Source organism: Lytechinus variegatus, chromosome 2 (assembly GCF_018143015.1).
Source record: "Lytechinus variegatus isolate NC3 chromosome 2, Lvar_3.0, whole genome shotgun sequence".
Lineage (NCBI taxonomy): Eukaryota > Metazoa > Echinodermata > Echinoidea > Temnopleuroida > Toxopneustidae > Lytechinus > Lytechinus variegatus.
Genome location: NC_054741.1, coordinates 80,550,823 through 80,575,517, shown reverse-complemented (window position 1 = coordinate 80,575,517; position 24,695 = coordinate 80,550,823). Strand labels below are relative to the sequence as shown.

At 34.6% G+C, this 24,695-nt stretch overlaps 1 protein-coding gene across 1 annotated transcript; it reads left to right on the top strand.

Moving 5' to 3' along the window:
- Positions 1-167: 167 nt before the first annotated feature.
- LOC121409217 (ecdysone-induced protein 78C-like) lies at positions 168-23,564 on the top strand. The gene is made up of 6 exons (XM_041601071.1): positions 168-692; positions 18,963-19,380; positions 19,669-19,850; positions 20,362-20,601; positions 20,975-21,227; positions 22,323-23,564. The coding sequence occupies exons 2-6, from the start codon at positions 19,122-19,124 to the stop codon at positions 22,568-22,570; spliced, it is 1,182 nt and encodes a 393-aa protein (XP_041457005.1). The 5' UTR covers positions 168-692; positions 18,963-19,121; the 3' UTR covers positions 22,571-23,564.
- Positions 23,565-24,695: the final 1,131 nt, after the last annotated feature.

Sequence of the window (24,695 nt, the reverse complement as noted above, 5' to 3'; positions counted from 1 at the left end):
AAGAGCATTTCTTTTGAGATGAATTTGACTTTGCAGGTCATCTGAAAGTGGGTGTAAGCCCTTGTAATAAAGACGTATTTTGCTTGAATGTGTAAAGCTATAGGCGTGTAGTCCGGCAAGTGAGATATCAAAGATCTTCCTGCACCAGTCGATTCCTCTAAAAAAAAAACGTGGGTAAAATATTGACAGTAGTGCCCCGGGGACAGTGCCATCAGTCCCCTCACCCTGTCACCGTAGTCGACGCACTCATACGAGCTACCTGTGACACCTAGGAAGACCCCTCGTTAGTACAGCTATGATGTCATTCGCGCACTTAAGACAAACATCCACGCATCGTCTCGGAGGTAGCTGCACGCAGTCACGACACTTCTTGCTGGTCACAGTATATGGGTCAAACGTGTCAGTACGGTCATCACTGCTTACCCACTAAACAATCAGCGTTCATCATTTTGTCATTTACATAACAAGACTATTTTGCACCAGGGCATTGTTTTGGAGAGGGAGGATGATGCAGACACTGGTGTTTACTTGCCTTACTGTGCCATCTTCGGCACCAAACCTTAACTTTTCTTGTGGTTTTACGATAAAACATTGCTTCAGTTCTGACATTGTTTGAGGGACGATAGCTTTATTTAATTCTGCTACCAATTTCAAGATACGAAGGAAAAGAACTGGCATACGACATTCTTGAGGTAGGTGATGGATTTATTTGTGGCCTAATTACTTCTTAGTCATGTTGTGAAAAAATCATGAGGTAATTGTACAAGAATTAAATTATACAGCCGAGAGCTTCTGAACTTGTTGATATGTGTTGAATAATGTGTTATTATTTCTTCGTTTTTTTTTCTTGCATTATTAGGAAGGATTCATTTGTTGATTTTGCTACGTATAGAACATCGGCCCATAAGATCCATACTTAAAGATAATCAGTTTCTTTAATAAGAAAATTATTTTAAAGGCCACTAGGTTATTTTAAACACGCAATGTTATAATACCATTCCCACTCCCCGAAAACTTATTCTAGCTTTCACTGACCCAACATGAATTATCGTTTTCCATCTTTTGAAGCGGGCAAACTTGACTTAGACCAGGTAGAAAACGATTTAATCTAATAAAAAATATATAATTATCGAATGTAACAAAACTGTATGTTGTTTGCACCTTTTTAATCTCTTTCGAGTAATGATATGGCACTGGTCATTATTTACACGGGAACAATAATGCCCACAAACTGATATGGATGAGTTAGCACGGACAGTGTGTTTCAACCTCGTTGGGAGTCACGTTTTTATTGTTGGAGAAGAACAGCCAAGATTTGCATATCGAACTGACCATAAAGTCACGCAGCATTTGACGTGGTGCATGGTGATAAGGATTCTACTATACTTCGCTTAGTTAGAATTTTAGTTCTATTCCATCTGGGAGAAATCCTGCTCTATCATGGTGACTTCTTTAAAGACATTTGTCTAGTCTTTACGAAGTTTTAATAGAGTACATAGGACTCTGAGCTCCAAACGTATCATTTAGAAGGTACATAAGTATTTATACTGGGCTATTATATACTTCAGCTTATTTTTCGCTATGCAATTTCGATGTACTCGAAGCAATCCAGTGTGTTTCTCTCTATTGGTATCAGTGCACACATAGATGAAGAGAGTATATTCAAGAATAATAACTGATTTGTTGACTTCATGGCCATACGAACATCTTTTATCACAATTTTTTAAAACGATATGGTTGATCGCTGAACCAATTACGCTTCACACGTCCCTGGTCTCAAAGACATTCAATGTCTCTAGAAAATAATAAAGCATATGGGTACAGCGCAGAAAATAAGAAAAAAAAAACATCCAAGTACAAAGAAGAACACAACAGGTAGAACACTGGAAAGAAGAAGAAAAAACAGATAGAGACAATGGATATTAATAATAATTAAAAAAGTAATTTTCGAAGGTGTTGTATGTCGAAGGTTTAAAGATGGCGAGGGGGGGGGGAGTAAAAAAATTGCCCCAGTATTGTCGACCCATGGTTTTAACGACAAAAGCGTCGTCCAATGTTTCATTTTATTGACATAACGGTATAACATTACGTAATTAAGATAAATGATGGTAAGTGATCGATGATAATAGCATTATTTTGCTGGGCTTAGAAGAGTAAATAAGATAGAAACAGATAACCACCATGGTAATTCTTCAAGGAACACATTCTGACCCTGACTTTTTTCGTAGTATACTTGCCAAATACTTATAATTATTGTTCAAAACAGAAATAAGAAGTATAAATCATCCGAAAGTTTGCTAAGCCTACCTGCTTGTGGGCCCAGCAGCCACTGAGCAACGCCAGATCGACAATGTTCTATCCCTTAAGTCGTTGAACGCCAAATAGGATAGCAGCAACTCTCATGATTAACATATTTTGGTCTGACACGGTCGGGGTTTGAACTCCCGACCTCCGCCTGGTTGTGAGGTGGACGCTCTACCAACTAGGCCAACACACCATTAGCACACTAGAGAAAAAAAGCTTGAGTTATTTCAGATAATTATATCAATTTGAGATTTATTTAACATGTATTGATAGAACAAATCCTACAACGACATAAATCGATATATTAAATACGCTGCAACGTTATTCGCTTTTATTCCCCTTTTCCGTTTTTGGAACACATGGAAAAAAATCAGACTGACCAATACAGCAGCATTTCATATATTATTAGCAATCAAAAATTGTATCATTTAAGCGCCACCTGATCCCGCGATTTTTGGAGGCAAGCAACTAGAATATTTGTGTCTGTTACATCTCACGGTGGTGACGTCTCGGTAAATTTGCATGATATTTGATTTTTAATGATAACAGTTAGTCTTTGAGATCAGCCGTATTCCCATGAATGTATTACCATAGTTCCCAAGTGACTCTGCAGCAGATAGCATATCAGCAACCATATTAGGCGGCTTGAGTCGTTTTGATCTTTTATACATCTATTTTTCCATCCGCCTACCCCCCCTGTACCTACCCATCTCTCTCTCTTTCTCCCTCATGTAGTCGTAGTAGTAAAATTATATATTTATTTTTTTTAAAAAAATCACGTGTTAGCTGAATGTACATTGGTTCAATTTTTGTACATTATTTTGTCAAAACACAATCTAATGATATAATGAGAAGAAACAACTACACCTTAAAAACTAAGTACATTCATGGTTGAAGGGCGCTATAATCAAACTTACTTGCTTTACCTTATATGCTTAACCTGTAACAACCCAAACTATACTTGTTTTTAAGGAGAAAACTGAAAAAACAGGCCTTCGTCCACGTATCACATTTTATCACATAACGAGTGGAAGAGTAGTAGCTGGTACCCATACATAAATAGCGTAAATAATTATGGTCCGTCGGACGAAGATGAACAAAATGAAAGACAATCCTTGAAACAAGTTGGTTACCTATACATTTGGATATGGAGAACATGCTACTAATTAACATACATGGAAAGGGTTTGGGAATTTGCCGGGATGGGAGGGGGGGGGGGGGGGGGATTTTGCAAGAAAAAGACGACTACTACACTCTAAATTCCAAGGACTTAAAATCCATATCGGCTTTGAATAGTGACCAGCCGAATGTTAGATTTTGTTTTAAACCTTGTAGATTTAAATATAAATTTTAAAGATTTGAATTTAAATCTTTTGGATTTGAAAGTTGATCCTAAAGTTTTAAAATAATTCCAACATTCGGCTGATCACTATATGTCCACATCCGATTTGGATTTAATTTAAATCCTTGGAATTTAGAGTGTACACGCACACTTGCCAGTCCGCCTAATCAGCAGCATTTACGAGCTAACATTGGCGAGTCTCGCGCAATATGTATCTATAAACTTCCACGAAATGGCGTCTTCCCGATGGAGCATGTGAGATCACGTGTTCTGAATCTAATCACATGATATCCAACGAGGTTCATATACTTGCAGCCGGGACTTGCAGGCGGGTTGTTCATGTGCACAAATTTTGTCAGCAAGAGTCTCCCACCTTTGATGTTACGGGTCAGGTCGAAGTTAAATCCATTAACATTCATGTCTTATATGCGTGTGTGTATGTGTTCGTAGATGTTTGGGTGTGTTTGCTTGTGTTCAGGGGGATTAGAAACCATACGAAATCTCCTTCGATCGCAGACCGCGGGCGGGGTGGGGGGGGGGGGGGGCTTTGCCCCCCTCCCAAAAAAAAAAACAACAACTAAGCCAATTATTCACAACATCTCTAATAAATAAGTGCGGGATCCTTCAACTTCACTTTGATGATATAAAATACACCTTCGTGATAAGCTCGGTCGCTTCGCTTCTTTGATTGCATTTATTCATGATGTACTTACTCTAAAATAATATATAACCATGTGCTATATGTAAATAGAAACACCCCAATGAAGTTTGAATCAAGGACCACTTGACGTCCCGATTTCAGACACATGTGTTCATGATTTATATTAATAGGTGTTTTTTTTAACTGTTTGAGATAAGTCACGATAAAAAAAATGTATACTGGTTTCGTCCGCTTTGGTTCTTGGTAATTATTTTTTAATAATTCACATCATCGAGCACTACTTGGTGCGATGGTTTGAAAAAAAAAGAGAAATGCCTTCCTATTCTACAACGATGTTTTGCTTGGATAAAGTCCAAGGGATAAAGTTCCTTTTAAACGGTATTAATGTAGTGTTTTAGAAGTATATCTTGTATTGCCTCGCTGACATTATCTGACCTCTGAAATGACCTCTTTTGCCTGAAGAATAGTTGAAATCAACAAAATATTTTTTTCTGAAAAAAAATCATTTATTCCCAACATGCGTTCATGTTTTTATTCACTTCTGCTACAAATCATGTAGCCCTGTACTTTATTTGGAGTAATATATTGAATCTCTTTTAGATTTTGTGTTGGTTGTTTTGTGTTAAATGCTAATTCAGTCGAGTATCTCGTAACGATAATGATCGAATAATATGATAAGAGGAGAAATAATCCATTAGAGTGGTAGAAATTAGCATCTGAGTGCGTGATCAAGATCAGCATGTCGTATCACCAGTACGGCGGTGTGCATGGTCAGCGATATCACGTCAACCAACCGTAAGAAAGTTTTGAAATTATTGGGCAAAGAATAACTCTATATATTCTCGTAAATCAATAGCAATCACACAATTATTGTCCCCGTCATCTGAAAACTCTATGCAGTTTGCCCCAATTATGGTGACCTATATGTTATGATTATGCAGCATCTGTTTTGCTGGTATGGCTGATGTATACTGTTAATGAGCAATAAAGCCATATATTTCACCTTCAGAGGCTACATTCTCTTGGAAAAACAAGCCTTCGATAAAATTAATAAAGGATTTTTATTTTCAGATTTCGACATCCTTAAATATTTTTTCTGATGAAATATGTATGTTTTCAACCAAGTAGCAGTTCAGTGTTAACTGTCATTATGGATCATATAACCTATTTTGATAATATATACCGAAATACCAAAATCAATCGCTTTGTATTGAGGATCATTTTTAAAATAAACTTTGATAATAATTTTGTTTAAAGACATGAATGTTGAGACATGTTGGACATCCCATGCATTTGCATTTATACATAAATCCCATGTATATACACGACAGGATGATGAAATTGCAAACGTTGCATATTATTCAACTTTTATATGCGAGAACCATTTCGGAAAGTGATTTTACTTACAATACAGCCTTCTTGTCGTTATCTTACTGGATTATGTTAGAATTACTTTTAATATATTTGTTAACACAGTACGAATCTAAAGGGTAGGGGCATCCAACCTATATAACACTTTGTCACAGTTTTAGCGCTCAAACTTGACAGTATCCACCAACGACACAAAAAAGGAGAATCTCTGGATGTATTCAAGCATGTTCTCAGTACCAATCGGGGGTTGGTTCCTATTATCACGGTTAATATGACTAAACATCGGCTACACCCAAAACGATGGAAGCTTCTCATCCCTTCTTACTCGCATCAGTAAGAAAGTACATGTACGTTGAACCTTTATACGCCTACAAATCATTTGGCCAATTACAACTTTAAGTTATTTGAAACTTAAAACTTGGGAACAAAACTTGAAAAGTGGTGTCGATCTGTCTGTTACTTTGTTGTATATTTCATTACTTGCTACGCGATTATAAACAAGTGTGCCAATATTCAAGAAATTGAATATTTATCTTAACTGCATGATTTTTGTGGATTCTCTAATAATTACTTACAATACAAATCTGGAATCTTGCCAAAAATATTTGAAAAGTTATGTTTATTCTCAAGTCAACAATATACATTATAATTACAACACTTGTCGAGTGTACTAGCAGTTTTCCTCCTTATTCTATTCCTAATCTCAGTTCAATTCTTTATCATAAATACTACCTCTTATTAGACTTCTATATATGCCCTTGCCCCTATCTTTCCTTCTGTTATCCCTCGAAATATTGGATGTGTGTGTGTGTGTTTACGAGGGTGTATATGTATTTTTATGTAGGCCTATAATTTGTTATTTTTTATGTCAATGTTGGTATCATATCGCTTATCTAGGGTATCCCTCCATTAGGCCTATATATAGTTTGTCAAGACTGAGTTATATTCAAAATATATTCTGGTTTTTAAAGATGGAAAATGCAGTTGAATTGAAAAAAAAGAACCTGCCATTCGATTCTTGGTGCATAAAACTGACCCCACCCTACGGTGAGTAATCGTGCCTTTTGTTGGAGGAATCACTTCTGGCCAATCAACACCACCCCGGTTGGTACACATGTTGTGTCTCATCCGGCCCATATTACCATTGAAAGTTAACTATATACATAAAGAAAAACACAAAACTTGATGCAGACAACAAATAAAGGAAGGCGTTTGGCTTTTCAAGTAGTTATTCGCATCTACCTGGGAGCGTTTTACCCTGATTTATATTGCGAAGTCAATCAGCCTAAACTAACTTGCATTAAGCATCAATGATGGTCTGTAATTACTTGGAGTTACTTTTATCTTGATTGTGTCGGGAAGCAATTCTAAATGTGTGTGACATTTTATTTGCAGATAGTGCCCGTTGATCTGGTAAGAGACGTTGATAGTTTTATAATAATTATGTAATGATTACCTAATATATGTTATACACAATGTCATCTTAAGATAGTAGTATTGTTATTTATGATAATGTTGTAGAAATGATGCAATTGATATCAGAATGTTGATGTTGTTTTAACATCTCTTGTTCTGAAAGCATCTAGTTTTATATCATACTCTGATCCTTTGTGGTGATGATGATATATCGTAGCTATAAAAATAATTATAATGATAATATTGATAATGATAACCATCAAATCATAATAAGTCATAAAAGGAACAGTGAACAGAAGGATGTCGAAACTAGGTTGCACTTACAGACATCCAATATTGATGCTGACTGTGAAGTTTGATAAAACACTGCGAAGTAGCAATGCAATAGATTTAAAGCAGACATGATGCAGTACCTTAAGGAATTAAAAACAAAGAAATGCTTAGGCAAGGAGCAAGGGGGTGGAGAGAGAAATAAAGTCAGGGGGAAATTTATTGAGATGCCAAGGTAATTTTGCTGAGTAAATTATGTTATTGGTCCCGTTAGTTTCCAAAATCTTGCATTTTTTTGGTAAACTGAGCAAACGGTAACCCAACGGCAAATCTGAGATATTTAGTGACATCAATGGATACTTGAAATAAAACAGGAATAATCACAATAATTTCTTAAACTTTAATTGATCTTTACTTCTAAATTTTCTGTCCACGCAATCTCAGGTTAGCCTTCATCATGCTCTTAACACAGATTACAATAACCTACATTTTCGAAAATTCATATTAAGAAATAAAAGAAACTAATTTATCTCCGATACTTAACTCTCACATTTTGCATTTCAAGTTTCTACATTTTTTCATCACTCAAAGGACTAAATAATCATTCTGTAGTTGAAAAAGCGATAAGTGGTAAATCTCATTAGCCGTAAGTCTACTTATATACAGTCGTTCTTGTATCAAGGCGCCGAAGACATAGAAATATGTTGTACAAAATCGATGTTATACAAGTTATTTTTTATGAGGAATATTCCTGTAAAGGAAATTTTCCTATGTAGAATTGTTTCAATGTAGAAATTGCTGATAATTATAATTATTTTAGGGACAGAAACTGCCGACATTGCACCTATTTACGCATGCTTGCTTTCCATTTAATATTCTGGACAATAATGTTCTGTGATACATAATGCATTCGCGTATTACAATTTCATTGAAATTGAAATTGAAACTTTATTTACCACAATCTTAAAAAACATACAAATCAAGAAGAATAAATATTTCAATAAAATACATTATAACAAAAGTGAGTATATTCAAGAATAGTGGAAGGATCACTGAGAAGTTACAAGGAACTTATAAGTTAGTGATCCTGAAATTAACACAAAACAACACAATAAAAAAATGCATCAGGGAATACAAAACAACAAACATAACAAAAGTATACAATTGTATCTATATCAGTATTACTATTAGACTTTCTGCATGAAATGTATTTTTAAATGTCTTTTAAAGCTTTGAAGGGTTTTGCACTGCTTGATATTTTGAGGGATCTTATTCCAAATAATGGGTCCCCTACATAAAAATATGTTGTTTGAGAAAGAATAATGGCCATATATTGCACGAGTATCAGCTGAGTTTCTAGTATTATATGTATGTATATCTCTACTGGTTTGAAAAATGTTGTCAAAATTATTAGGCAAAAGGTTATTATAATAGGAATACATAAAAACAGATAATTGAAAATCATGTAGTAAAGAAATTGGGAGTATATTTAATTTCAAGAAAAGAGGTCTGCTATGACTTAGAAAGGGTTTATGGCATGTTATACGAACCGCTCTCTTTTGAAGAAGAAAGATGCGGTTCAGTAAGTATTGCTTGCAGGATCCCCAAACAATATTGCAATAAGATATGTAAGGTAAAATCAATGAATTATACAATGTAAGAAGAATATTTTTTGGTAAAATGTCTTTAAGTTTACTCATTATTCCTATTGTTTTGGAAACTTTCCTTAAGACCTCATAAACATGAGTCTTCCATTTTAAATCCTTATCTATACTAATTCCTAAAAATTGTGTAGTATTTACATGTTGAATTAAGTTGCCATTAATATATATATTTACTTCTTTTGCACTATTTTTTTTTTTTTTGCACTATTTTTTGGAGCATTGAACATCATTACATGGGTCTTTTCATAATTAAGTTGTAATTTATTTGCTTCAACCCATTTGCTAACCTTTGAAAGTTCAGAGTTAAAGTTTTGAGTAAGACATTCCACATCACTATGTTTATAAAATATATTGGTGTCGTCTGCAAATAACAAACAATTTAATAGTGGAGATACTGAATTTAAATCATTAATGTAAATCAAAAAAAGTATGGGACCGAGGATTGATCCTTGCGGAATACCGCAAGAAACAGTTTGATAATTAGAGTTTATAGAATTGAACACTGTAAATTGTTTACGGTTACTCAAATAACTGTGAAATAAATTTAAAGTAACACCACGGATTCCATAATGAGAAAGTTTTTTTAATAGTATTTTGTGATTAATGGAGTCAAATGCTTTTTTAAAGTCTAAGAACAGTCCAATAATAATATCTTTGTTGTCCAATAATAATATCTTTGTTTCATAACGTGATATTTATTTTTATTTGTTTTTATATTGTGGTATGAGATTGATTGCTCACCCGAAATACTTGATTGAAAGCGCATGTTATACAGTATGACTTCCATGAACAATGGATAATTTCCATGAACAAACTAATATGCATGAGAATAGTTTGTTCATTTCGTAAGTATTCTCGGTTGATTGAATAACAACCCGTTTTGAGTCAAAGCATATTGAAAGAGTGATCTTATGTATGTATTTGAATGAACATCATTTTTAATATATTTTAACCTAACAAGAAACACTGCTTGGTCCAATATGAAGGCAGGAATAACTATCAGTTACAATGATTATATAATGATTTCCTTTGTGTCGAAACTGTCTTTGACGGGGGCCTCTGAGGCCAACGTTGGAGAACCCCCCTGATAGAGGAAGTGACACATTCACCAGGCATGTATGTAAACGATAGTAGCAAAGTGCCCTGGAATGACCAATGGTTACACTGGTCAAAGTCGACAAACGGTCACACTAGAAGCCATTCTCATTGGTTTTTATTAGAAAGTCTTTATTGTTAATGATGTAGCCCCCTTCTTTGGTGATTTGCCAGAATCTATCTCCCCATTCTTCTCTTAATCTCATGTATGCATACATTCACTTCTTTCTCTCATTTTTTTGTCCGGCGCCTTATCGTCCAGTTTCTTCCACACTCTCTCTCTGTTTTTCTTTCTTCTTCCAACCCTCTTCTCATCCAATTTATCAATTATTCTGTGTACTTTGTTTGACATTTATTTTATGATTTGCTTCTTTTGTTTTCTTATTTTGTGCATGTGATAATTATGTTTTCGCAGTATTGGCTAGAGTCAGTCAAAACATACAGGCTTCTTTTCATTTCCATGACATTTTTATACAGCTTGCAAGTAATCATTCTAGGCATCATATATAGTAGAGCGGATTAGCCGAACAATTGTGCAAATTATGACTAAAGCATGAAACTTTCACAAGTGTTAGTATATGCCGTAAGATTTATTTTAAAGATGGGAGGTAAATTTAAAAATGCCATTTTCGGCCGTTGCCATGGCAACGGAATAATTTCTCAAAAATGACATACATGCCCATGTAAATGGTAAATAAACATGATATAGATGAATAAAATGATAATTTTCAAGCTTCCAATTGAATATACATATAATTTAGAAACATTCAAAATCAACAAGATAGTTCCAATTGGTCCGTTGCCATGGCAACGGCTTGTTTTTCCACAGAAAAATAAAAATTTTGATTAAAAAAACGTTGTAGAATATGATTTATCTTTAATTTCCCCTAATTTTACAGTGTTAAACAAAGATATTTTGGTTGCTAGAGGTATAAATCATATCTCAAGCCATTGCCATGGCAACCAAATAACAACTGATTTACAAAAATAACATGGTTGACAAGACAATGGGCAGGTGGAAAAATCAACTGGAATTGACTTAATCTGTATGCTTTAGTTTTGACCCCCTCATTTGAACCAAAAATACAGAAAGTGTTCTGCAGGAGTTCTTTATAAAGATAAAACTTTATGTTGCCTTGGTAATGCTTGAATTAAATATAAAAAAAAAACAATGTTGCAAAGATCCCGTTGCCATGGCAACAGCTTATTTCCCTCTAGAAAGGTAAAAATATTGATAAAAATGTAGAATACATGTATGATCATCATTCCAATTTCAATCATTTTTGCCTACTAATCGGGATATTGTGACTAAATTTATAAATATAACATCTTAAGTCATTGCCATGGCAACCAGATAACATCTAATTAAAAGCAACAACAACAGGGATGACAAGGTTATGGAAAGATGAAAAGTACAATAAAAATTAACTTATAATTATGTATATGCTTAAAGTTTGACCTATTCAATTGATTTACGGGAAATAATACAGTGTTCTGCATGAACTAATTGGAATGATACAGATCGATGTTGCCTTGGTAATACTTGAATTAAATAAAAAGAAACAATGTTGCAAAGAACCCGTTGCCATGGCAACAGCTTATTTCCCTCTAGAAAGGTAAAAATATTGATAAAAATGTAGAATACATGTATGATCATCATTCCATTTTCAATAATTTTTGAGGTACTAATCGAGATGTGTTTGAGACTAAATTTATAAATATAACATCTTAAGTCATTGCTATGGCAACCAGATAACATCTATTCAAAAAAAACAACAACAGGGATGACAAGGTTATGGGTAGGTGAAAAATACAATGAAAATAACTTTTATGCATAAGGTTTGACCTATACTCAATTAATTTAGGGGAAATAATGCAGTGACTGTTCTGCATGAACTAATTAGAATGATAAACATTGATGTTGCCTTAGTAATAATTGAATTCAATGATAAATATCAATGTTGCAAATGACCCGTTGCCATAGCAACGGCTCATTTATTTAAGAAAAGTACTAGTTTTGATTAGAAAAGGGACTGTGTACTCTGATTTTTCTTTCATTTCTCCTAATTTTGTAGTAAGAATCGATTTGTTTGCTGTTAACATACAAATAATATCTGAAGCCATTGCCATGGCAACCAAATTACATCTAATTTGAAAAAATAACATGGTTGACAACACAATGGACAGGTGGAAAATACAATTAGAATTGACTTAATCTGTATGCTTAAGATTTGAACCCCTCATTTGAACATGAAGTACAGAATGTGTTCTGCAGGAGTTCTTTATAAAGATAAAGAAATTATGTTGCATTGGTACCGCTTGAATTAACTTCTTTTAAAAAATGTTGCAAAGGGCCTGTTGCCATGGTAACAGCTTATTTCCATGTAGAAAGGTAAAAATATTGAAAGAATGTAGAATACAGACACGTATGATTATCTTTCCATTTTCAATAATTTTAAGGTACTGATCGAGATATGTTGGTGACTAGATTTATAAATATAACATCTAAAGCCATTGCCATGGCAACCAGATAACATCTATTTTGTGAAAAAAACGACATGGATGACAAAATTATGGACAGGTGAAAAATACGATGAATTTCACCTAATGTGCATGCATAAGGTTTGACCTCAATCTAGAGGAAACAATACAATGAGTGTTCTGCATGAACTAATTAGAATGATAAACATTGATGATGCCTTGGTAATACTTGAATTCAATGATAAATATCAACGTTGCAAATGATCCGTTGCCATAGCAACTATTCATTTTCCCAAGAAAAGTACCAGTTTTGATTAGAAAAACTGTAGTGGTCTGATGTGTCCAAGACCTTGAGACGGCTTCCAAAAATGGAGTTTGAAATGGCTGTTGATATATAAATGGACATAGCTCACTTCATATCCGTCTGGGATTATTATATGATTTGGTGTCTAGACCATGGTTTCAATGGTCAGGTAATACACTATGACAAGTTATACGGACAGTCAGTTGTCCAGTATATTAAAAGAAATCCAAGATGGCTTTGAAAATGGAGTCTAAAATTGCTGTTGCTGCATTAAAAAACGTAGTTTGTTTAACATCCTGGAATAAGTTTATGCCATAGTGAAATGTGTCAAACTATACATAAGGACAAGTCAGTGGTCAAGTATGTCCAAAAATCCAAGGTGGCTTCCAAAAATGGAACATAGAATAGCCCATTACTAACAAATGGACATATTTTGTGTAATATCTGCCAAGGGCATATTATTCTGACATCTAAACCATGGTTTTAAAAGTCAGTAAATACATCATGTACATTGGAACAAGTTACAAGGACAGTCAGTAATCCAGTATGTTCCAACATCCAAGATGGCTTAAAACAATCGGAGTCTATTAAATTGGAGTCTGTTGCTTAAATAATGACATAGTTCATTTCAAATCCTCCAAGGAAAACTGATTTTGGTGTTCACACTTTGGTTTCAAGTTTTAAAAGATACATTTAGAATTGTTACAATGATATACATTTGTCAATTTGCCTAAAAATTCCAGAGGGTTTTCCAAAATGGCATCTAAAATGACTTCTATCACTCAAAAATTATCATAAAACCTGTGAGAAACAATTTTGTTGTCTTCACTGTGGTATGAAGGGTCCACTATTACATTAGGACAAGTAACAAAGATGGTTAGTTTTCAATTTTTTTCCAAAATCCAAGGTAGATTCTCACAAGTGGATATCATATCAACTTCAAAGTAACAGTCGCCATTTTAGAACCCATTTATGGAAGCCATCTTGGATTTTCACACAAAATGGACAACAATACACCATTGTAACCAGTCCCACATATCATTTGATCCTTGAAATCCTAGTGTAGACACCAAAACAACATTCCAAGGTGTATTTTAATGTACTATGTCCACTTTTAAGTAACATTAAAACCCCCATTTTTCAAACAATTTTTGGACACAATATTGACACCTGTCTGTCCATTCAACTGGACACAATGTACACTAGTTGACCCTTGAAACACGTGTAGACACCAAAATCATATCCCCAATGTGATTTTTTTTTAATGAACTATTTGTCCATTTTGAAGTAACAACAGTCAATTTAGACCCCATTTTGGATTTTAACATATCATTCCATTGATTGTCCTTGTAACTTGTTCTAATGCATTAAAACATGGTTTTATGATGATGATTTACACATCAAAATCATTGAACAAACTATGTCCTAATTTATTTTTGACTCTTTAAACTATAGTTTCAACACTAAAATCATATCTCACAGTTGAATATAAAAGGAGCTAATTCCATTTTCAAGTATCAGCAACCATTTTAGAATAGTTTTTGGAAGCCATATTGGATTTTCGAGCACACCTGACTGTCATTGTAACTTGTCCTAATATTGTTAGACTCTTGAAACCAATGATTTAGACACCAATATATCATCCTCTAGGCCAATATGAATGAGCTATGTCCGCTTTAGGTATCAGCAACCATTATAGATTCAATTTTTTGAAGCCATCTTGGATTTTTGGACATTCCAAACCACTGGCTGTCCCTGTATTAGGCGCAATGTACTACTTGATCCTTAAAACCAATGAACAGAAACCAGATTAAAGCCTTTTTATGAAGTAATGGATGAATTGTGGATTTTTAGCCTACAGCAGCCAGTGAGGGCACCATCTTGGAATACCCTTGAGTGCTTAAATTATTTTTAACCTTTCAACCAGTAAGGGTATTTTTTATTGTATTTGACCAGTCTACTTTTCATGTAAAATAACCAGTGAGTAGATTGCACTTCGTGTTGAATAGATTCACATGTTACTTAAAAATTATCACAGTATTACAAAATTTTCTTCGTCAAAATCAGCAGTGTAATTTTGAGGGGGCCAGATATGACGTATCGAGCAAAATTTACCTTAAAATGTTCTCACCGAGCCAGCGACAGAGCAAAAATTTCCATTTTTTTCATTTTGGGTATATTATTCGTAAAATAATCATATTTCATCCATCTCTCTTTCACTTCCTCTTTATTTTTTTTTGGTAATTATTTTTTTTCGGGGGGGGGGGGCGAGGGGAGAAGGGTTGCTAAATTACCGGGAATAAACGTGACATTTCTGTGATTTTTTTTAAATTTTCTGCAATTTTCAGGAATTTTTAAGAAATGATGGGAATTTTCAAAAAGTAACAATTTTCTGATATTTATATGCAGGAATGAAAAGGCGTATCCTGGCAGATGATGCTTAATAGTGCTTTGCTATCATATTTCAATCCAAGTATGCTAAAACAGTCAGACAAGGCATGATTTCAATGATCTCCATGTAAAAGTTGATTTACTTTATTTACCTTGATTTGGATATCAAGACCATGTCGACTCCTTAAATAGACTTTAAGTCTATACGAGGATTATAGGGGTTGATAAATCAAAGTCTTAATAAGACTTTGATTTATCAACCCCTATAATCCTCTTATATTCATATGATGAACACCTTTAAAACACAAATCATCCTAAGACGCTTTCTTCAAAATGGCCGCCTGCGAATACTTTGAACGAAATTGTCCAGCATCGAAATTAGAGTTTCGGGCATTTATTTGAGCCCAAAAGACTCTGATACGTATTTTGATGCCATGTATAATAAAACAAGATGGTGCTTATCATTCAGCATTTTTATGTTCAGCGCCCTCCTATAAGGGAAAAAAGAAATAAATAAACATATTTTTATCAAAATTTGTACTTTTCTAGAGCCATTCGCAACATTGACATTCATCATTACGTTCAACCATTACCAAAACATAGGTACTTTTTGTCGTCCTAATGAAACAATGCATAACACTTAATGTAACTCTTGTTCAAAATTAAAAGAGCATGTCCAGTCTTGCGCATTCATTTTATTGTATTTTCCGTCTGTTCATTATTTTGTCAGCTATGTTTTCTTTTTGTTAAATTAAATGTTATGTTATTGCAATATTAATACCTTAATATGTTATTTATACATTTAACAAAAAAAATGTACGTGTATGTTTGGCACCCTAACCTTAGTGGAAATAAATTAAAAATAACAATCCTTTAGGTATTTTTTAAGTCAAAGATGGTCTTTTCTGGGGAAAAAATGTTCCATTGCATTGGCAACCGAACACACATTTGCAAACATTGATATCATTAAGTTCAACCAATACCAAGGCAGCCTCAGTTTTATTATGCTATTGTACTCATGCAGAACACTCACTGTAATTTTTGTTCAAAACTTAATGACTGGTCAAACATTTAAGTATTTTATTTATAAAATACATCTTAATTAGTTGCCAAGGCAATGGCTGAAGATGTAATGTACATATTAACAGCAAACATATACCATAGAGCTATGCATATACAGTATGCTTAGCACCCTAAAATTAGGGGAAATGAAAGAAAAATAAGATTTTACCACGTTTTTGTTTATCAAAGGTACTTATACTTTTCTGGGGGGAAATGAGCTGTTACCATGGAACGGAACATTTGAATTACTAATATTTATCATTAAATTCAAGTATTACCAAAGCAACATCAATTTATTATTCTAATGAACTCATGCAGAATACTTAGTGAGTTTTTTGTTCAAAATTAAATGACTGGCTAACCTTTCGCACATTGAGTTATATTGTATTTTCCACCTGTCCATGATCTTGCCATCCAAATTAATATTTTTGTAAATTAGATATTATTTGGTTGCCATGGCAATAGCTTTAGATGTTATTTAAACATTTTACATCAAACATATCGATGTTTAACACACTAACATTAGGGGAAATGCAGGAAAAATAAGATTCTATAGCATTTTTTAAATAAAAACTGGTACTAAATGATCCATTGCTATGGCAACAGGCCATTTGCAACATTGATCTTTATCCCTGAATTCAAGTATTACCAAGGCAACATCAATCTGTATCATTCCAATTAGTTCCTGCAGAACACTCACTGTATTATTTCCCCTAAATTAATTGAGTAGGTCAAAACTTATGCATGTACATATAAGTTAATTTTTATTGTACTTTTCACCTTTCCATAACCTTGTCATCCCTGTTGTTGTTTTTTAAATAAGATGTTATCTTGTTGCCATGGCAATAACTTAAGATGCTATATTTATAAATTTAGTCTCAAACATATCTCAATTAGTACCTCAAAAATTTTTGAAAAATGGAACGATGATCATACATATATTTTACATTTAATCAATATTTTTAACTTTCTAGAGGGAAATAAGCTGTTGCCATGGCAACGGGATCCGTGCAACATTGTTTCTTTTTATTCAATACAAGTATTACCAAGGCAGCATCAATCTGTATCATTCCAATTAGTTCCTGCAGAACACTCACTGTATTATTTCCCCTAAATTAATAGAGTAGGTCAAACCTTATGCATAAAAGTTATTTTCATTGTATTTTTCACTTACCCATAACCTTGTAATTTTTTTAATTAGATGTTGTCTGGTTGCCATGGCAATTACTTGAGATAATATATTTATAATTTAGTCACAAACATATCTCGATTACTACCTCAAAAATTATTGAAAATTGAATGATGATCATACATTTATCCTAATTTTTTACCAAAATTTTTACCTTTCTAGAGGGAAATAAGCTGTTGCCATGGCAACGGGATCCTTGCAACATTGTTTCGTTTTATTTAATTCAAGTATTACCAAGGCAACATCAATTTGTATCATTCCAATTGGTTCATGCAGAACACTCACTGCATTATTTCCCCTAAATTAATTGAGTAGGTCAAACCATATGCTGTACTGTACATATAAGATAATTTTTATTGTACTTTTCACCTATCCATAACCTTGTAATCCCTGTTGTTGTTTTTTTTAATAGATGTTATCTGGTTGCCATGGCAATGACTTAAGATGTTATATTTATAAATTTAGTCACAAACATATCTCGATTACTACCTCAAAAATTATTGAAAATGGAATGATGATCATACATTTATCCTAATTTTTTACCAAAATTTTTACCTTTCTAGAGGGAAATAAGCTGTTGCCATGGCAACGGGTTCTTTGCAACAATGCTTTTTTAAAAATTCAATTCAAGCGTTACCAAGGCAACATAAAGTTTTATCTTTATAAAGAACTCCTGCAGAACACTTTCTGTATTTTTGGTTCAAATGATGGGGTCAAAACTTAAGCATACAGATTAAGTCAATTCCAGTTGATTTTTCCACCTGCCCATTCATTGCCATGGTCTTGTCAACCATGTTATTTTTGTAAATTAGTTGTTATTTGGTTGCCATGGCAATGGCTTGAGATATGATTTATACATCTAGCAACCAAAATATCTTTGTTTAACACGGTAAAATTAGGGGAAATTTAAGATAAATTGTATTCTACAACGTTTTTTTAATCAAAATTTTTATTTTTCTGGGGAAAAACAAGCCGTTGCCATGGCAACGGACAAATTGGAACTATCTTGTTGATTTTGAATGTTTCTAAATTTTACACATATTCAATTGGAAGCTTGAAAATTATCATTTTATTTATCTATATCATGTTTATTTATCATTTACATGGGAATGTATGTCATTTTTGAGAAATTAATCCGTTGCCATGGCAACGGCCGAAAAAGGCATTTTAAAATTTACCTCCCATCTTTAAAATAAATTTTACGGCATATACTAATACTTGTGAAAGTTTCATGCTTTAGTCAAAATTTGCACAATTCTTGTGATTTTTGGAGCTTATCCGCTCTACTAATAGATGTTCTCTTGGGTTTACTTCGTGTTTTAGAGAGACAGTTGAAAAGACAACACTGAAAGAACACAGAAATTTCCAAACGGTCAAACTTAACTCTGATCATTTCCCATTTGTTCTTTCAGATTGTACTCATTTCGTGGTGGTCACTTTGTATTCACTTATCCATCCCATCATCAATCGGACGACAAACATCCTGTAAGAGAGTCCAAATACCGACCTATACAATTATCTCAAAACATCGACCCAACTAAGAAATCACCGTGGAGTTTGATCAATCCAAAATGGCGCCTATCAGCAAGAAAGTCCCCATCAAGCCCATTCTTCCGTCGTGCCGTGTGTGCGGCGATGAGGCATCTGGGATACATTACGGGGTGACTTCATGTGAAGGGTGTAAAGGGTTCTTCAGACGTTGCATCGGGAACAAAACCCTCATCGTGCAGTGTCAGAAAGAAGGCCATTGTGAGATTGGCAAGAATACTAGAGGGCGCTGTGCTCACTGCAGATACCAGAAGTGTCTTGCAGTCGGCATGTCTGTGCATTGTAAGTATAAATACAAACGAATGGCACTTCGGTACATTATTAAAAAACTAATAAGTTCATAACTTAGAATCACAGAACCTTTGCAGGACAGATTTTCCTTTTATATTTACAATAGCTCGTACTAAGCTAGCCGAAACTACAACCGTTTAGAATATACTGATAAAAGAAAGACTCCTGTGTCATTTTGTTATTTTTTTGTTCGTTTAACATTTATGCTCGTTATAGAGATTTCTTCCTTGTAATTATGAAAATCATTCTCAACCTACATTGCTCTGTCCATATACTCAGCTGTTCGTGTAGGACGTTATTCTAAGAAACAGAAGATGAAAAACCTTGCCGAGATCCAGAGTCTGGCTACTCCTGAGCAGATTGTTGAGCGGGAAAGAAAGGACCGAGAAATTTACGCTCTCATTCAGAAGGTTGTAAACGCTCATGACGTCACCAGCTCTAAGATGACAACAACAGCACACGTAAGTCTATTTCTAGGTCCCTTATCACTAAGTTTACCGATTTATCGTGGGACTGATATTTAGGATTGATTTAAGCGATCATTATGTTAAATGAATCGTAGTTATTACATAACAATCGGTCGCTATACCTTTGCAACTCTGTTCCAAGATGTGCTAAAATAATTACCGAAACCTTAACTCAGATGTCATTTTATTCATCATGTTATATACGGCTTCTCATGAGATTGGACCCTTCCCCAATCCCAGAAACACGACCCTGTAGATTCATTCCCGTATGCCTGAAAATCGTTGTGGCATCAGGTAGTTTAAACAGATTACATATAATTATGTGCTAAGTTATGGGTTTGAGCGGGTTGTGTAGTTGTAAGACATTTATTGTCTACATTGCTCGACCACCAGTGTTTCAATTACCCTTTCTTCCAATGATCACCATCCACACTTCTATTAGGATCCCATTGTCTCCCCCGAACGGATGTATTTTATTCGCTTCCCTCCTTTTTTGCATTTGTAGATCAAACTGAAGCAAGACTCCCAACAGATGCATCCTGATAGACTTCCTGTAGACCTGTCAGCCCTATCCCTTCCTGGAGCCAATGTTTGGTCCCACTTCTTGGATGAACCTTGTGATCTTGGAGACTTGTACTCTAGGATTTGTACCGTCAAAGGATACCTGACCGACGTCCTCACTCCCTCTGTTGTGAATGTGGTGCAATTCAGCAAGAATCTACCCGGCTTTTGTGATCTTCTGCAGGTACGGATATATCGAGTAATGGGTTGGGTTTAGGAAGGGGTAGTAGTCGTTAGTATGATTTTAATGGTGACGATAGCTTTCTAAATTTATCGGAGGCCAAATTATATCTTGTTTCCATTCAACTAAAGGCCTTAGTGATGGGGACGGTTAGTGCCCTGTGTACTCTGCAAGGTACTTAAAACTCTGTATAATTTCCAATATCAGTGTTGGGTTGTTATTACCCATATAATAAAAAAAGAATTCCCCATCCCTTTGCCGTCGCCTACAAGGTAAATTTGAAGTGTCAATTTATTCAGCCATCCGAATTAAAATACATGTATAATAAATATAAGTCTTATCATTCTTGGTTGAAAATCTTGTTTTCTTTCTATAGGAGGATCAGATGACTCTTCTCAAAGCTGGTTTCTTTGAGATCTGGCTCCTGCGGACATGCATGGAAATTGCCTTCACGTCAGATTCAGTGTCCTTTGGTACGGAGCATGGGTACACTATGTCCCATCTTAGCATGCTTGGCTGTGATTACAGATTCTGGGACGAGCTCTTCGATTTCTCCAGGAGCTTCAACAATCTCCAGCTGATCAAGGAAGAAATTGCTCTCTTTACCACCGTTGTTCTTTTCAGTCCAGGTAAGTTATGCTTTCCAACTTCAGTCATCAAATATGTATTTCAGATATCATTCTGATACAGGATGTTGGATTTTATTTATCACAGAAATGTATGGCGTAAACTAGACGAGTGTATTAAATATTGTCCACGAAATCACCAGGTGGGTGTTTCATAAAGCTGTTCGTAAGTTAAGAGTGACTTTAAGAACGACTGGTGATCATTTCTTGTGGCAAAGAGTTTATACCAAAATGTTCATTGGCGATGGTTTAGCGCATAAGAAAGGATCACCAGTCGTTCTTAAAGTTGCTCCTAACTTACGAATAGCTTTATGAAACGGACCCCAGGTCTTTATTTCCGTCTTTCGTCTACATGCTGCGGTTAGGACGTGATATTCTCAAGAAATTTCCAGGGTTCAACATTACGTTATATATTGATCAAGCTATCTTTATCTGTTCACTCCCCGCCTAATATATGGCTAATATCTCAATCCTTCTGTGCATGGGCGGATAATTCTTAAACTATCATTGATGCCGGTTTCTACACCATTAAAGAAAAAGCTGGTCGTGCAAGGGAGCTGTGATTAATGGGCATAATAAACTGGAGGAAAAAATGGAATCACTGTGAAAGATGCGTGTTGTAAGAGTCAAGTGCTAGTAGTCGGTGAATAATTGGATAAATGTATTCGTAGCGGAATAAGTGAATTCAAAATAGACTGTTCCCCAGGGAACGTATCACTTATTGTGTTTTAACGATCTTCCAAACGTACTAGCTCAGTGAGACATTAAGTATTTAAGTGCATCATTGTTTCGTAATACTGCTTCTATCTTGTCTTGAAGTAATGTAATGTTATAAAATCCTATACTGAATTCCTTAGATATCCCCTTGTTTGAGTAGGTGAGGTTATTTCTAGATTATATAAAATAATGTTTTAGCATAATTATAGAAAAGGTATTGTGAATCGGTATAAAGTATAATAAATTGCAATTGGACCTCTGTAGAAGAGTTGGATGACTTTGAAATTAATCTAGCCGTATAGGTCGGGTTAATTTCCATTACGCTTGAATATTTAAAGTAATTATTTCTACCATTCTTTTCTTTTGATCTCTGTCCTGTAGATCGCCATGGCCTAGTAGAACCTAGTAAAGTAGAAGTACTTCAAGATCGTTATCTCGAATGCCTCAAGAGGGAAGTGACAAGAAGGGACTGGAAGAACAAGCAACTCTTCGCAAGGCTCCTGATGCAGGCTACAAATCTACGGGCAGTATCCGCAATCTTCTTTAAGAGCACGTCCGAATTCAGGCACGCATGGCCTTACATGGAGATTCCTGCGCTTCTGCAGGAGATTCTCAACTATGACTGCTGATAAGGCAAACGACATATTATATGTTGATAGACATTATGTATATGAATTGGCTGCGAGGGTTTACCTCTATGTGTGCAATGTTGTCTTTGCACGTGCATGTGGCCTGCATGGCGTTAGGACACTTGACTGTGATGTTCTTTTTGACTTGTCCTTGGGTCTCACTTGTTAAAAGGATGGTACCACTCATTTATTGATATTTGTGTTATGTGTAACGGTTTGCTTTGCTTGGCCTTAACGCATCTTTATAGTGATCATTGTGTGGTAAAGTAGAATTGCTACAAATGTACTATGAACAAATTGTGTGGAAATCGTCGGCCTGGTGCAGACGATTTTTACACTACAAGTTCCTTGTATTTGTTTTAATATCTTAATTCTTACTGTAGCCGTTATGGCACAGTTTCATTCTAGATAGCTGTAGTGATAGGGGCATGATCAGTCTGTACTAGGGTAGGTTTTTAGCATTCATCTTCTGCTGGACAGATTGAATTTAGCGTCTAGATAACAGCATGAAGTGCATGTTGAGTGTCTTAATGACGTTTAAGCACTGTTGAACAGTGAGAATAGTCCAACATTCAGTCTGTTTCTGGTTAGAGACCAGCTGACCCGAACGTATGACGATATGCATTCATATATGTACCATGACTATGTGTAACATTGTTTGTGTATCATACTCTTGGAAGGAAAGTCTGTTGTTTTGTATGTAAGCCAAAGAAAATTCTTATGTAACGATGATTTTTGTACATATTGCTAAATCAGGGTGAAAGTATATATATTTGTGGATGGTGTAGATATGGTTGGAAATGCTAAATACACCATGACATGTGAAAAACAAAGATGTAAATAAGATATATTTTATCTATATGAAACCTCATTGAGACTGAATTTTATCCGACTTGAAATAAATAAAAGATTTATATATCAGTTCACTCGTCAGGAAGCTGAAAAACGAGAAAATGCTTTTGACCCTCCTAAGATTCATTACTTCTATTCAGGCTATTTTATAATTCGTATATATATGGATTAACTTTGTGCAGTTCCATGATTTAGGGACTATTTTGATGCCATGAGATGGATTCATCACTTTATGCAGCTTCTAACATGAAATACATTCAGTGATAGTAAAAAGTAACTTGCATATTAGGTGGCGTTTACCGCCATTTTTTAGGAGGAAGGGAAATGACATACGGAGATCTCCAGAATGGTGGTAATAGATGGAAGGAGGGTGCAAGAGAAAAACTTTAATCCCTTATATCACGATCGATCTATTGCCCCACTGAATAAAGATCCACTCCAGTCATCGGTCAAGTGCTCGTTATGATATCCTACTCTGATGATCGCTTCTCGAAAACTTCTAGTGTAGACGGAAGCCTTGTAAAAGATACTATTTTCTCATGACGTCAGCCATTGAGCTGCTAACACAGCATAGAGATATGTACTAATAAAATATACTAGTAATATATCTCTATGTTCCATAGTCAGGTTTTCGTTTAGGATTACATGAGTCACAGCTGCACAATTTTGCTAAAACCCGATTTCAATCACTCATTCCGTTAAGGATTTGCATCGATTTGTATCTTTTGCCGTCATTATGTCAGTTTAAAAAACATGCATATATACTCATATCGCAATAAATATGCGATGGGTTACGGAAGTTGTAAATGCATGTAAAATAAATAAAGCAGATATCGTAAGCTTTTATTTGATGATTTTTTCATTATGGACTCTATTGGTTGAAGAAAGTAAATAAGGCATTTAAAAATCCCAAAATATTAAGTATTTTGTCGGTGTTTTCCTAACATTTTGGCCAACTGACCGGATTATACATGTGTAATTTACGTATTTTCACGCATTCTATCCATGGATAGCATCTTCAGCTAATGTGTTTACAATGTACAGCGGAACTTTTTTACACATATATATGACGAACGTACAGTGGATTTCTTTTTCGTGCAAGCTCCTATTTAATACTTTAATGTGACATCGGCTTATAATGTTATGGGATAATGTTGACCGTTTTGAAATGGTATATTCAAGTATAAATGCTCAACTATTAACTGAATTAATGAATTTTATGAGCCCTTAGAATAACATCTTCTCATCAATTTGTTGTATTAATGCCTATTTT

Bases quoted from the DNA above. Each gene is read 5' to 3' on its own strand.
- LOC121409217 (XM_041601071.1), top strand. From the start codon at position 19,122: ATGGCGCCTATCAGCAAGAAAGTCCCCATCAAGCCCATTCTTCCGTCG. The intron at 19,851-20,361 runs GTAAGTCTATTT...TTGCATTTGTAG, and splicing joins AGATGACAACAACAGCACAC to ATCAAACTGAAGCAAGACTC. The intron at 21,228-22,322 runs GTAAGTTATGCT...TCTGTCCTGTAG, and splicing joins CGTTGTTCTTTTCAGTCCAG to ATCGCCATGGCCTAGTAGAA.